Raw genomic sequence first — 14,906 nt, forward strand, 5'->3', positions numbered from 1 at the left:
ACCTTTCCTTGGGTGTGTGGAAATTCACGAAGGTAGACTTCCTTTGCCCAGGAGTTTATGGCTGGGTTAGGCTACTTTGTGGTTTGCCCTCAGTGATCCTCCCTCCACATCCCCGCGCATGCACACACACATGCACACAAACTCTCAGTGAGAGTTCCACTCTCAGTGGAACTCAGTGAGAGTTCCACTCTCAGTGAGCCTGGGGCTTATAGATTCCAGATGTTTCAATGCTTCAGCTGACCTTTGACCTAGAGTTTGATGCCCTGGGAAAATTTCAGGGTCCTGGAGGGGCGTTTATGGGCATCTTCTCAGTCACTTATGCATCAGTGGAAACTAAGTTTTAGATTCTGTTCAAAGAGTGACTTTCACAAGCTGAGAGCTTATAGAGCAGAAACCATGAGTGCCAGGGAGTTTCGGCCACTGGGCTGTGCAGCCGAGTGGGGCTGTCTTTGTTCAGGCACGGGAGTTTCTAGTTTAGCCAAAGGAGACGGAGCTCCCAAATCTCTCTCCATTTCCTGGCTCTCAGTGTGAATGGGTGGACCAGGTACCCTGGCAGGTTGCGGAGCCTTGACCATCTGTGCCTCCTGTGTGAGGTGGGCTTAGCTTTTGCGGGAGCAGAGGGTGTGTGACAGGACCCAGCTCTGGCCAGCCTTGAGGGCTGGAGGAGGACTGGGGTTGGGGCAGCTTCTCCTCAGTTCAGCTCCTGGGATCCCTGCATCGTTCCTCTGAGCCCAGCTCCTGAGGCTGTCTCTGCTCTGCCTGTGTGTCTGTGTATCCCGGTTTGCCAGAGGCCAGGCCAGGAGCCTGGAAGCACTGGCTGTGCTCAGGCCTGCCCCTCCCCACCCCAGGCACACCTTTGATTAGGAGGCGATGGGTTGCACTTGTGCTGAGTTCAGGCCTTCTGCGGAGGGCAAAATCTGTCGAGGAGGCACTTTTCCGTGTGATCTCTTCAGGAAGTCACCGCTGTCATTATGCTTAGCAGCAGGGGTGGGGCGATGGGGTGGGAGAAGCTGGGGCCAGGGCAGTGTCCCTGCACCCTGACTCAAGGCTGGGGCCTGTCTCCTGGGGCAGTGTCCTGCCAGATGTATAGGAAAGAGCTCCTGTGGGCCTTCTGACCTCCAGCTCAGGTCTTCCCCATCCTTTATCTGGAAGAATCCAGTGGCTGGAGTCTTGGGACCTTGCTTCTCAGCTGGCTTGACTGTGGAGAGGGGTCTTTGGCTTCCCCTCCCTGCTCTGGGCTTGCAGCCTCACCTCCTGGTCCAAGGCTGAGTGAGGTGGCGTCTTGACCCTGGTGAGAGTAAGAAGCCCCCCAGCCCATAATTTCCTGAAATGCTCCTGGCTAGAGGAGACTCCCATCTGTCTGCATCAAACCTGGAAAGTGGGGGATGGAGCATGGGGTGGGGTCCACCATGCCCAAGGGTCTGGTGGGAGCTGGACTGAGCTGGGAATCCCAGATGGGTTTCTGGGATGAGGTGCACAGAAATGTCCTTAGCAAGAAAGTGAGAGTGGAGTGCTGGAGGGACCCGAGTGGGTGAGAGTTGATTGTTTAGTCCAGCCTCCCCAGCACTTTTGTTTTTGCTCCCTGACCCTGTGGGAATTGACCCGGGGCAGGGACCAGAGAGCAGGCTGCCACTCGGAGGGGCTGACTCTGCCAGCCTTCAGTTGGGCAGGCCCCAGGGTGGCTCACTGTGGGAACCCTTGTGAAATAGCCTGGATGGGGTGGGGCAGGGGCTGCTTCCTGCAACCCAAAGCCACAGGATGGTTACTCCATCAGTGGAGGAGGCAGACTGGGAGGGCCAGAGGGGCCTCGGGCCAGGCTCCTCCCAGCTGATGGCCTGCCACCTGGAAGGTGGGGGAACTCCCTGGTCAGTCCTGCCAACAGACCAGAGCTAGATGGACGGCCCACCCTCAGCTTCTCAAAGTTAGGAGACTGGGAGACTCGAGGTTCCCTCAGCCTCCTCTCTGGCTAGGTCCCCAGTGGGGCCCCTGTGCACCCAGGGAGCAGGGGGCTTTGTCCCAGGCCAGCTCAGGGGAAGTGGTTGTAGGAGGTAGGACCCTGGAAAGATGCACGCACAGGGTCACTGGCTGGCCCTCACCTGCTATTGGTCAGGCTGGCCTTTCTGGCCCCCAGCAGCTCGGCTGCGGCTCTCCTGGGGCGCTGTTGGCTGGCGGGCCCAGGGAGTGCGGGCGCGGCGGGGGAGCGGGAGGCAATGTGCTGAGTCAGCGTGACTCGCCAGGAACAGCCGTGCTCTGGGGCAGTGCTGGGGTTATTTTTAAAGCTCCCGGCTTCCTTCTAGGCCTGCCTCTCCCGCGTCTTATTCCTTCTAATCTCTCCCCCGCCCCTTGTCTTGCGCCTGCCTCCCTAACAGCCTTCAGTTTCCCTTCTCCCATCAGACCTTCCTGACCTCCCACCTGGTTCTCTGAGGGTAGGGTGGACAGGAAGCAGCTCAGCCTAGCCTGGGAGAGGCCAAGGGCTGCCTCCGATCAGGTATTGGGGGCTGGGCACCTGGGCAGCAGGCTGGGGTGGACTGTGCGGCAAGGGCTCTGTGAACTGGGGTGGGAGGCGAGGGTGGTCTCCAGGGTACTGACCTCTGCTCCATGTCTTGCAGAGAGCGCCTGCTCGCTGTGCCCCCGGGTTATGACGACCCCCAATAAAGGAAACAAGGCCTTGAAGGTGAGTGGGCAGGGGAGGAGCCTTCAGGCCTGGGGTTGGGGGGCACAGTGGGCATGCCCGCTTGGCCTGTGACCCTGTGCACTGTGCCCCAGGTGAAGCGGGAGCCGGGTGAGAATGGCACCAGCCTGACGGATGAGGAGCTGGTGACCATGTCGGTGCGGGAGCTGAACCAGCACCTGCGTGGCCTGTCCAAGGAGGAGATCGTCCAGCTGAAGCAGCGCCGGCGCACGCTCAAGAACCGTGGCTACGCTGCCAGCTGCCGCGTGAAGCGGGTGACGCAGAAGGAGGAGCTGGAGAAGCAAAAGGCGGAGCTGCAGCAGGAGGTGGAGAAGCTGGCCTCGGAGAATGCCAGCATGAAGCTGGAGCTCGACGCACTGCGCTCCAAGTACGAGGCGCTGCAGACCTTCGCCCGGACGGTGGCCCGCAGCCCCGTGGCACCAGCCCGGGGCCCCCTTGCCGCCGGCCTGGGGCCCCTCGTCCCAGGCAAGGTGGCCGCCACCAGCGTCATCACAATAGTAAAGTCCAAGACGGATGCCCGATCGTAGGGACGCGCGTCTGCCCAGGCGGGTCTTTGCGGGGCCACTAGGCACATGGCGAATTCGGCTGCCCTGTCCCTCTGTTTCCTTCTCTTCTCTTTCCTCCCTCTCTTCCCCGCCCTTCTCTCTTCCCTGCAAAGCACAACCTGTACCCCAGGGGCGCCGGGCTGAGCCCCTTTGATCTCGTCATTGTCGTCGTGTGTTTTGTATGTTGGGATTGGTCAGTTCGGCGGTGACGTGGGGTCGCCCCAACCCCTTTTGTACCAGGGCCATGCAGTCTTGGAGTCCAGAGTTGGTGCTGTGGGAATGGACTTGAGAGAGTTGCGGGAAAGAGAAGGAGAAGGCACGCTGGGCCTCACGTGTCCCCAAGCAGTGAGGGTTCCAGTGTGCCCTCCACTCCCGAGTGGCCACAGGCTTGTGGGCTGGAAAGGATTCACTCTCTTTAGCCCCAGGAGGGCAGCTCAGCTTAGCCCAGCACAAAGAGATGGGCTCTGCTCTGAGAGTAGGGCAGCCTTGAAGGCCCTGATGGGTGGACCACCAGCCTGGGCACAGTGGTGCTGGGGGCGTGCAGTTGGGGCCAAGGGCTGTGCGCTCAGGCCTGACCCGTTGCACTGAACAAGACCAAATCGCTGGCTGTGCACTTACGTGAGGGTGAGTCCAGTGTGCCCTGCGATGGGTCCCGTGTCACTGTTTACATGACCTATTTGTGTGGTTATATAGCCCTTTATTTAAAAGAGAGAAGTTCCTTTTACAAAGTTATTAAATTAATTATATGTTTAAAAGTTAAAGAAAAAAGAGCTGCAGAGTATTTATAAAACTNGTCCAGTGTGCCCCGCAATGGATCCTGTGTCACTGTTTACATGACCTATTCGTGTGGTTACATAGCCCTTTATTTAAAAGAGAGACATTCTTTGTACGAAGTTATTAAATTAATTATATGTTTAAAGGTTAAAGAAAAAAAGAGCTGCAGACTATTTATAAAATTGTTTTTTAGCGGAAAAAAAAGCAAGAAGACCATTTAACCCTACAAATGGAAAAGGGAAGAAAGTATAATAGAAACTTTGCTAGTTAAAAAAAAAAGAAAAAAAAAAAAAACAAAAAAAAATCCCTTTCTTGTAAACTTACGGACAACTCTTTGTGGCTGTTGGAGTTTAGTTTTTATATACACAGAGTTATCAGACATTATTTATAAAACTTAGTTTAAAAAAAGACAAAAAAAAAAAAGCCAAGCCGTGAGCCGACCAGAAGGCCGTCCTCTTTGATATCTTTTGCAATTGTACCGAAAGTGACTTACTCCTCTGCCCTTCCTGCTTCCGTCTCTTGCCGGTGCCGTGGTGTCGTCCGTGCCTGGTGAGGTTTTGTGCAGCGGTAAAGTGCTGGTGCTTCTGGTGACCTTTGACCTGTGGGTGTCACTTCTTGTGTCTGTTTTCCCGTGTTCGTTTTTTGGGTTTAGTTGTGCTTTTGCTTCTGCTGGCTTGCCGGACCTGGGCTGGGGTGCCAGGTGGCACCTGCTGCGTCAGAACTCAAGGAGTCTGTGCCCACCACCAGCTCCTGGTCCCTAGGAGGTGAGATGTGGGGTTCTGTCACACTCCCCTCCGACTGAGCCTTGGCTACATCTGTGTCTAGGGCTTGGGCTGATCTGGTGGCCAGGTAGCTGAAACTGGGGGCCCCTTGGGGCCCCCCCACACTGCTCCACACCTACCACCTCTGGCCTTGGGTGGTGGTGTTGCAGGGACCAAGGAGTCACTGTGGGTGGCCGCAGGGCTGTGGCCAAGCATTCTCTGGCCTCAGTTTTGTTCCTATAGGCTTCATGTGGGGCCTCAGCCAGGGAACCCCAGGGGCCCGCACCGTGGGCTGCAGGTTTCACCGCCTACTTAATCCCTGAGGTGTTTCCGTGCTGCGGGTGGTGCTTCCAGGCAGAGTGGTTGGGGGCCCACCAGGGGCAACCCTTTCTTCCTTGTCCCTGCCTCACTCTGAGAGCCTTGGGAGTGTCCACCAGTGCAGACAAGGGCTACAGTCTCCAGGGCCGGTCTTGTCCCTCTTCTCCACTGGTCCACGCTGGCAGCTCTTGGCTTTGGGCCTGCCTTCTGCCTCCCTTTGCGATCTGTGTCTTCCAGGGATCAGCTGCTTGGCTTCTGCTGGAGGTGCCTCCCTCTGGGGGCCCAACCTGCCTCCTGCTCCCAGTTCCTCGCCAGAGGCTGCTGCCCTTCCCAGCTGGGCTCAGGAGGCTCCTTACAGGCATATGACGGGGACGGGTGCCCCCACCCACCTCTAAGAGGCTGCAGCCCTTCCCGGCTGGGCTCAGGAGGCTCCTTACAGGCATATGACGGGGACGGGTGCCCCCACCCACCTCTAAGAGGCTGCAGCCCTGTGTCTGGCCATGTGGCTCTTGGCCTTTCACCAGGGCTGCTGGTTTCTTCTCTGTGGGGCCCAGACTCCTGTAAAGCACACAAATGGGGGCTGGTAAGATGAAAAACTGGCCTGACAGGGCTTAACCCTGTGGGTGGTGGGATTTTGATCCAAGAGTTTGGCCTGGTGTGCCCATGAGATGGGAACAGGGATGTACCATCAACCCCTTGTCATCTTAATGAGCTTTTCTTTGCTCTAGGCATTCAGAGACAAGTCCTGTTTCTCCCTGGGTCAGCCTGAAAATGGAAATTTTGGCTGTTGATTCATGTCATTTAGTGAGTTCATCCCCCTCCCCTCAGTCTGATCTTGTCTAAGTAGAATCCAGGCGTTAGTTGGAATCATAAGTATCCATAAAGAAAACGTCATGATCTGCCTTGGAGCAGGGATAAACAGGCCCTCCCTGTCCTTGTGCGGCCCCCACTTTTGTCCTGGCTGCAGGTAGCCCTCCATTTTGAGCACCTCTGCCAGGCTGCAGACCTGGAGGCAAAGGGAGTGCGAAAGAGGAGGGTGTAAGGGTCAGCGCGTACTGAATGGGAGGTGCAGGTGCTGAATGGGAGGTGCAGGTCCTGGGTGCGTTGGCAGAAGAGGCTTCTGGAGTTGCGAGGCCATACCTCCTTTCAAGAGCTTTGGATTTGGAGCGACTTCCTTGGGTCTAGGGGAGTGTTCCTATCCCCTGTCAGGCCAGCCCTGTGGAGCCACTCTGCCCCTCTTCCCCTTCCCCTGGATTTCCTGACATAGATGCTGTGTTCATGTGCAGATGTGAATGTGCTGTCCTTCTGATCTCTGTTAATCCCGCTTTCCTACTGAGAGGGTGGTGGTCTCTTCTCACCTCAGTTTTTCTGACACAGCGAATCGAGGGCTTTGGCCAAGGCCAGGTCTCTCAAACTTGTCCGCCAAGTAAACCGTGATATATGTCTTCCCTTCCACCTTGACTTTGCCCCAACTCCTCCTCTATCCTAACATGGACACTCGGCTTTCAGAGGAATACCCAGCAGGGACAAGTCAGCTCCCACCGGGAGAGTGAGGCCCCGGCTGCTGCTCCGGGTGGTGCTGGTGTTGCTGGGGCTTTGGCTCTCGGTGCACGTTTCAGATATGCGTGCACACTTCTGACCGGTGGTCAGGGCCCGGCCCACGGCCCTGAGCGGCTGCAGCCTGCTTTGGGACGATGGTCAGGTCCCATGTTGTCCCTGCTGCCTCCCTCTGGAGTGGCCACTTGGCCAAAGCTCCCATCCACATCTGGAAAGTCTGAGCTGTGGCCTGCTGCACCGTTTCCGCTCTGGGATCTTGTGAGTTACTTTTTTAGGCTGTGGTTTGGTGAAAGGAACCAACACATTAACGATTTTCCCCCCAGAAGCCACTGAATAATTCTTTTTGGTGTATTTTTGCCTTCCTGTTGGCTGTCTGGCCTTGGAGCAGGTCGGGAGAGTGAAGTACATAATCAGTGCCGCACAGAGGCAGGGCATGTCTGAGACTGATGCCTGTCCTGCCTCTGGCCTGTGTCCTGGGTGTGTGCCGTACCTGCTGGGCCAGTCCCACACATTTCCACCCTGCCCCTGGAGCAGCAGCTTTGATACCATGGGTGTCCCTTGAGTCTGAGCTAGAGTGTGTCCCCGATAAACTGTGAGACCTCCCTGTTCTTGGTGACCCCAGTTGGGCTTTGACCCTCCAGCAAACCTTGGGTCCCATCCCTGCCCTTCTTCCCACCCCTCAATCTGCTAGTCCCTGAAGCCTTTAACCAAACGGGAGTGGGCACAGAAAGCCTTCTCCTGGCAACAGGACAAGGGCTGCCCGTGTGTCCAGCCCTGTTGCTCTCCTGGCACTGAGAGGTGGGTCCAAGCAGAATTGATCAGTCCCCCTGCCAGCCCTGCCTAGGTCTAGCCAGGGGAGGTTGTGTGTGTGGGGGGGAAGACCCCGGGATGTGCTGGGGTGGGATGGAGATTATTAAAGATCTAAGTGAGGAGGGGCTGGGGTTTGGATGCGGGGTGAGGCCCGAGCGCTCACACTTCGTGTAGGGCTGGCAGGGGCCTGACCTCGGGCAGGGCAGTGGCCTTGGTGCCCCACCCCTGCCCAGCGCAGTATTTATTGCTAAATTATTGTCCAGGAGGGGCAGCACTGGGCCTGGCCCCCCGGGTATTTATTGCTGTACATAGTGTATGTTTGTGATATATAAGGTTTTCTTTATTTTGTATATGATCAATAAACCTTTTAAAGAGACTGGCAGGTGCTTCTTTGGGGCGACGCGGCGGGCGGAGCCGGAAGAGGTGGGTGGGGGCGGGGCCTGTCTTGCGCATGCGCCCTGAGCGCGGCCTGCCGTGTGAGGCGGAAGCGGAAGAGCGGGTCTCCAGGGGAGCGATGGCAGCCGGGGGTCTGAGCCGCTCGGAACGCAAAGCGGCGGAGCGGGTCCGGAGGTTGCGGGAGGAGCAGCAGAGGGAGCGCCTCCGCCAGGTACGCAGCCATCGCTCCCCAGTCCGGCTATGCCCGGCCCGCGCCGCCGCTCACCGCCCGCCTGCCCGCAGGTGTCGCGCATCCTGAGAAAGGCGGCGGCGGAGCGCAGCGCCGAGGAGGGCCGGCTGCTGGCCGAGAGCGCGGACCTGGTAACGGAGCTGCAGGGCCGGAGCCGGCGGCGCGAGGGCCTGAAGCGGCGGCAGGAGGAGGCGAGTTCCGCGCGCGGCGGCCGCGGGCGCCCCCGGTTTCGGGAGCAGCCAGGGCGACGGGCGGTCCCGGGTGGGGCGGCCCGGGGCGGTGACCACCCTGGCGTCTTGGCAGGTGTGCGACGACCCGGAGGAGCTGCGAGGGAAAGTCCGGGAGCTGGCCAGCGCCGTCCGGAACGCCAAATACTTGGTCGTCTACACAGGCGCGGGAATCAGCACGGTAGGGAGGGAGGCGGGGGCGGACCCCAGGACGGAGTAGGCGCTCCAGTAATCGCGAAAAACTCGCCTTTAAAGCAGCTTTAAGGTTTTTTCCCTTTCTTAGAGAAACACGAAATGACCAAAACTTACCTAAGGTAAACGCTTTTTAAACGCTTGGTTTGTGGTACAGCCAGTTAAAAACAGAGATACGAATGGGGTGTAGCAGAGATACGAATGGGGTGTAGGAGCCGACTGCTCGCAGTCACCCCCAGGTTGTGTGGACAGAGCTAAGCCCAAAGCTGTCGTGATTCTCCACTGCGTTCTCTCCATGTTGAGGGAAGATAAGTAGAAAGTGACACAGGAAGAGCCGGAATACACCAGGTGAAGGAGAGAATTGCATTGTGTTTTGAGAAGTTTCACTGACAAATTATCCTGGGCTGTGGGACATCACTAGCTTTGAAAGTGTAGCTGGCACGTCGTCCATCTGATCCGATGGGTGAGTGTGAAGTGGTGGTCATGCGTAGGCGTAGCAGATGTGAACGCCAGGTGATTTCTGTTCTCAGGAATCCTTTAGGTGAGAAGAATCAGGTATGTGAACAAATAACCATAATGTAAAGCTGGCTGTGCTGGGTCACTAGAACAAACCCAGACACACACTATGTGCTCTTTGAGTTGGGAAACCTACCTGGGTTGGCTTTTTGTGGGAGGTAGCCTTGAATGGACATTGAAGGATGGATGGGTGAGATTTACAGGAGAAGGTGGGAATGAGGCACTCCAAGCAAAGAAGAGCAGAGGCTTAGCAGGAAGAATGCAGAAAGGGAGTTCACTGGTGACTCAAATACCTGGAGCCCTGGTGTTTGGTCTCCTCCCTCCACAAGTCGCATGTAAAAGTCCAGTCATGCTGGGCGCGGTGGCTCATGCCTGTAATCCCAGCACTTTGGGAGGCCAAGGTGGGCAGATCATGAGGTCAGTGGTTCAAGAACAGCCTGGCCAACATGGTGAAACCCTGTCTCTACTAAAAATACAAAAATTAGCCGGGCGTGGTGGCAGACACCTGCAATCCCGGCTACTCGGGTGGCTGAGGCAGGAAAATCACTTGAAACTGGAAGGCGGAGGTTGCAGTGAGCCTAGATCATGCCACTGTGCTCCAGCCTGAGCGAAAGAGTGAAACTCTGTCTCAAAAAAAAAAAAAAAGGTCCAGTCATGTAATTATGTAACAGTCATGTGACCTCTTATGGAGCTTCCAATGGCAACTAGAAGCACATGCAGCTTGTGGATTTCATCTGAGTGTAACTGAGGTTTCCATCTTGAATGTGACTGTCCAAACCACTGCCAGGGGATGGTGCATTTTTCTGAGTTTAAGCAGGAGTCAGGAGTCCCCAAAAGGGAACGGAAGACACCTGATCCTGGCATATCTTCTGGGCCCTCTCGGGGCCTCAGTTTGTTTCACAGGATTGAAATCCTGGAAAGTTAGATGCTTATCTCATCTGGAGAAGTTGTTCTGCCTTTTTTTGTTTGTTTGTTTGTTTGTTTGTATTTTTTTTTTGAGACGGAGTCTTGCTCTGTCACCCAGGCTGGGGTGCAGTGGCACAATCTCAGCTCACTGCAAGCTCCGCCTCCCGGGTTCACGCCATTCTCCTGCCTCAGCCTCCCAAGTAGCTGGGACTACAGGTGCCCACCACCACGTCCAGCTAATTTTTTGTATTTTTAGTAGAGATGGGGTTTCACCGTGTTAGCCAGGATGGTCTCGATCTCCTGACCTTGTGATCCACCCACCTGGGCCTCCCACAGTGCTGGGATTACAGGCATGAGCCACCGCGCCCGGCCTATTCTGCCTTTGTTAAGGTGGAGCAGGAACAGTCACACTGGGACGTGAGAATGGACAGTTGCCTGCCCCCACCTAGGGATTCACCTTTTGCTAAATGTGTGAGCCGTGGGCTCGGCCCTGGGGGCACTTAAGAATGTGACTAGTCTTCCCCTGCAGTGTGGAGGACACGTGCCACAGAGCCCAGCTTTGTGCTCGGTGCCAGAGAGGCGTCCGGGGACAGGTAGGGCTGTGTGCAGCCTGGAAGGATGAGCCAGGCCAGGCGGGAAACAGAAGTCCAGGTAGAAGGGAGGAGCCGAATTGGGGTGCACTTCATATGGGCTCAAGCAGGTCAGCCTGTGGAATGAATAGATGCCAACATGCAGGCCGGCCTGGAATGTGGCAGGAGCGACAATGGCTTCCCGTTTCTGGGAATTCTGCCAGTACCTACGGTGGTGCCTTTTGACTTGGCTTACTTTTTTTCTCGACATGCAGGCAGCATCTATCCCAGACTACAGGGGTCCTAATGGAGTGTGGACACTGCTTCAGAAAGGGAGAAGCGTGAGGTAAGTGGGCCAGGTGCAGCCTCCCACATAGGCTGAGCAGAGGCAGCATGGGCCTGAGCTCCGGGTGTCCTCACCTTGCCTTCCTTTCTGCCTGGCAGTGCTGCTGACCTGAGTGAGGCCGAGCCAACCCTCACCCACATGAGCATCACTCGTTTGCATGAGCAGAAGCTGGTAAGAGCCCTGGGTGGCTGGTACACTTGCCTGGGACACAGGCAGAGCAGCTTGGTGCCCAGTGGGCAACTGCATCCTCCCTCCGTCTGCCAGTTGACTCCCATCATGACCACCCACCAAGTGGGTTAGGCCCCAGATTTGATTCTCCCATGCTTCCTCTCCAGAACAGAAGGGGAGTGCCCCCTCTGAACCTTCCCATCCATAGCCAGCCTCAGCCTCAGAGCTGCTGGTGGCCTTTCCCCTTTGTGATTCCATTGCATTTTTCTGTGGACCTCAGAAGCCATCCTAGTCACAGGGGAGGCTTATAGGACATCTCTGGGGACCTTCTGCTGAACACCCTCAACCAAGGGGGTGTAGGGTCGACCTACCTAGGTCCCCAGGCACCTGAAACGTCATGACCCAAGAGAGCATGGATCCGGGGTGGAGTGGCCCTTGCCAAAGCCCTGAGCCACTTCCCATCCTTGCCTTGACAGTGCAGCCTCTTGCCCTCCCAGCCACTCCAGGTGCATCAGGGTTGGAGGAAGGACATAGCCCCGCCCCTCCCCACCATAGGCCCTCTTGAGTCCTGGTAGTTGGACCTGTTGTGTGTTTTACTTTCTAAGGTTCTCTGCAGGGTCGGAGCTACCCCTGGTCTTGGGAGCCATCAGCTGGGCTCATAACAGCCTCGCTGTGGCTGAGTACTGACCTCCCCATCACCACCCGTTCTGCCTTCCAGGTGCAGCATGTGGTGTCTCAGAACTGTGACGGGCTCCATCTGAGAAGTGGGCTGCCGCGCACGGCCATCTCAGAGCTCCACGGGAACATGTACATTGAAGTGAGCAGTCCTGCGGTGACCCAGGGTCTCCACGGGCAGGCGGGTCCCACTCACTGTGCCCTCTTGCCTCCAGGTCTGCACCTCCTGCGTTCCCAACAGGGAGTACGTGCGAGTGTTCGATGTGACGGAACGCACCGCCCTCCACAGACACCAGACAGGCCGGACCTGCCACAAGTGTGGGACCCAGCTCCGGGACACCATTGTGCACTTTGGAGAGAGGGGGACGTTGGGGCAACCTCTGAACTGGGAAGCGGCAACTGAGGCTGCCAGCAGAGCAGATACCATCCTGTGTCTAGGGTCTAGCCTGAAGGTACGTGCCGATGACACCAGGAATGAGCCGAGCCCCTGCCTGCCCAAGGGTGTCCGGCTCTGTTGCCCAGCACTCTACAAACTTGTCCCCTGTGTGTGTGCTGTGTGTGTCTGTTTCCGCAGGTTCTAAAGAAGTATCCACGCCTCTGGTGCATGACCAAGCCCCCTAGCCGGCGGCCGAAACTCTACATTGTGAACTTGCAGGTAACTTGGGTTCTGAGAGCCACATCATTAGACCTGGGTCTTAGAACGCAGAGCCGGATACACCCCACACCCATGCACCAGGGCGGTCTGATAGGGCCCCCGTGGGTGCTCAGGGAGCACTGACCGAGCCCACAGGGGCCGAGGCTGACAGGCCGCCAGGAAGGGTTGGGCTGCTTTTACTCTCACTCGGCTCTCCCTGTCCTCAGTGGACCCCGAAGGATGACTGGGCTGCTCTGAAGCTACACGGGAAGTGTGATGATGTCATGCGGCTCCTCATGGCCGAGCTGGGCTTGGAGATCCCCGCCTACAGCAGGTGAGTGATCCATTGCAGCAGCCCGCTTCCCTGCACCTGTGTGTGCTGGGCCTTGTCTGTCTTCTCTCGTGAGCTGAGCGTGGAGGAAGCTCTGAGGCGTTTGCAGTGGTGTCTGAGGCATGACTGAAGCTAGGTGGTCTCCAGAGGGCCTGACCTCAGTGGTTGGCGGAGACCCTGCATGTGCCACTCCTGCCCTGGCTGATGTGGCACACACAGTCCCCGCGGGGAGAGGGATTCTGCCCACGTGCTCCTGCTCCAGGCCTTCCCATGGAGCTCTCCAAGATGCCTGGTGGGAAGCATCTCGAGGGGACGGGCACTCGGCAGCTCTGGCCAGACAGAATCTGTGTGCTTGGTTTTGGGAGTTGGCGTACTTTGGGAAAGCTTAAACAGACTGTGCCTTAATACAGAATTTGTGATAATTTAGACTTGGTGTATGTATTGAGTAAAAAGTTTACACTCTCTTTCTCTGTGAATTTTCAGGGTCTTATAGGGGAAATCAATAACTTCTTTTAATCAAAGGGTTCAAGAAATTAAGGATCCCTTCACCTTCTGGGCCTGGCACTTCTTGTATGTTATGTGTGTGGTGTTCTGTGATGTGGGCTATCGTGTACTGTATTTTTTTTTACATTAACTTAGCTCATTTTCCTTATCAGTGCGTATCTGTATCTTAAGTTATGATCTGTGGTTCTGCATCTCAGTCAGACACATGCTTTCTTCACGGTGTCGTCTGTAGGCCACGCCTCCCTAGTCAGCTGGGAAGGGGGAGAGGGTCTGGTTCACCTGCCCCTGGCGGTACAAATGGAAGGTGGGGCCCAGAGTTGCTAGTGACTCATCCCTGGAGACGCAGGCAGCCCTGGGGCCACTGCTGCCCTGTCCTGTGTGTACACGCCGCTCAGTGGTGGACGAGGACACGGAGTTCTGAGGAGACCAAGCTAGTGTGGGTGCTGACCTTTGAGTCACCACCTAAGAGGTGACCTCTCCCGCATCCGTTCTGCAGCTTGATAACAATGAAGCTGCCACCAACCAGAGCTCAGCCGCAGTTGACACGGGCGGGAAGGGGATGGGAAGGCAGGGACCGCAGGCAGCTTTCCCGAGCTGGGGCGGGTGTGGCTGTGAGAGGCTCCCAGGCCCTCCTGATGCCGCTTTCCCTTTTTGGCAGGTGGCAGGATCCCATTTTCTCACTGGCGACTCCCCTGCGTGCTGGCGAAGAAGGCAGCCACAGTCGGAAGTCGCTGTGCAGAAGCAGAGAGGAAGCCCCACCTGGGGACCGGGGTGGACCACTTAGCTCGGCCCCCATCCTAGGGGGCTGGTTTGGCAGGGGCTGCACAAAACGCACAAAAAGGAAGAAAGTGACGTAACCTGGTGCTCCATGAAGAACAGTTGGCACTTTGCAGATGGCCAGTGTCACGGTGAAGGCTGGGTTGTCCCCACGGGTCTAGTGAGAACTCTTTGGGGATGACGTTTTCACCGTGACATTTTTAGCCATTTGCCCTCGCGGAAGCCCCTTGCACTGCTGCGGTTGTCCCCTGATACGACTTGGCCATCGAGGACACCTGCCCATCCGGCCTCTATGTCAAGAGGTGGCAGCCGCACCTTTCTGTGAGAACGGATCACGGGTTATTTCAGCCCCGGCCGGCAGAGTGGAAGCGCCCAGCGGCCTTTCCTCACTCACCAGGCCAGTCTCAGGGCCTCACCCTATTTCTACTACTTCTTAATGAAAAAGTGTGAAAACTTTATAGAACCCTCTCCGTACTGGACGTGCGGCAGAGGGGTGGCTCCGAGCCTCGGCTCTATGCAGACCTTTTTATTTCTATTAAACGTTTCTGCACTGGTTTCCAGTGTCCCCAAGTGGTCGGCGCGGGCTCCCCGGGCTCAGGTCTGCTGCCTGGCAGCGCGGTCCTGGCTTAAAACCGCCTTGGTTGGAGAAGGGACAACTGTAGATGATTGTGCCAAAAAATAACTAAGAGAAAAACTCCCCTGGTTGGCACAGCGCCCCCTGGAGGTTCCCGGAGTTGGCGGCGGTGGGACGCCCCCTCGCGGCACTGCCCCGCCATCCCAGCACCAGGTGTGGACGGTGCGGAGAGGCCGGTGTGGTCCGGAGGCGGGTCTCGGGCCGCGCGGCACACGCCATTGGCTGTGCGTTTGGAGGGGGTGGGACTCTGTCAGGGGCTCACGCCATTGGCTGCGCGCGGAGGTGCGGTGGGGCGCGGCCTTCGGGGGTGGGGCGCCGGCCGGAGGGCGCGCGGCGGGGCGGGGC

At 57.2% G+C, this 14,906-nt stretch overlaps 2 protein-coding genes across 7 annotated transcripts in view; both read left to right on the forward strand.

Annotated features, from left to right (window-relative positions):
- The window catches only part of MAFG (MAF bZIP transcription factor G), an 11,395-nt gene extending 7,397 nt beyond the window's left edge, over positions 1-3,998 (forward strand). For 2 of the 5 annotated variants that reach the window (XM_017879225.1, XM_017879223.1), the window contains exons 2-3: positions 2,610-2,674; positions 2,767-3,998. In XM_017879225.1, coding sequence (XP_017734714.1) covers positions 2,639-2,674; positions 2,767-3,219 — 489 coding nt within the window. In that variant the 5' untranslated portion in view covers positions 2,610-2,638 and the 3' untranslated portion in view covers positions 3,220-3,998. Of the gene's footprint in view, positions 1-1,272; positions 1,292-2,029; positions 2,049-2,072; positions 2,489-2,609; positions 2,675-2,766 lie in introns of those variants that run through there. The other 3 variants (XM_017879227.1, XM_017879226.1, XM_017879222.1) reach the window with 3 other exon arrangements.
- A 3,894-nt stretch (positions 3,999-7,892) lies between these two features.
- On the forward strand, positions 7,893-14,482 carry SIRT7 (sirtuin 7). Of its 2 annotated transcripts, XR_001886884.1 has the most exons (11): positions 7,893-8,064; positions 8,136-8,273; positions 8,386-8,490; positions 10,768-10,838; positions 10,937-11,009; positions 11,725-11,823; positions 11,897-12,133; positions 12,256-12,336; positions 12,543-12,649; positions 13,130-13,216; positions 13,809-13,901. XR_001886884.1 is itself a non-coding variant. In XM_017879214.1 (10 exons), exons 1-10 carry the CDS (start codon positions 7,909-7,911, stop codon positions 14,005-14,007), a joined length of 1,266 nt encoding a protein of 421 aa, XP_017734703.1. In that variant the 5' UTR covers positions 7,894-7,908; the 3' UTR covers positions 14,008-14,482. The 2 variants fall into 2 exon arrangements, 1 of the variants encoding a protein (XP_017734703.1); XM_017879214.1 differs by lacking the exon at positions 13,130-13,216 and having other exon boundaries at positions 7,894-8,064; positions 13,809-14,482.
- Positions 14,483-14,906: the final 424 nt, after the last annotated feature.

The sequence above is a fragment of the Rhinopithecus bieti genome, unplaced genomic scaffold, assembly GCF_001698545.2.
Source record: "Rhinopithecus bieti isolate Rb0 unplaced genomic scaffold, ASM169854v2 scaffold_9899, whole genome shotgun sequence".
Classification (NCBI taxonomy): Eukaryota; Metazoa; Chordata; class Mammalia; order Primates; family Cercopithecidae; genus Rhinopithecus; species Rhinopithecus bieti.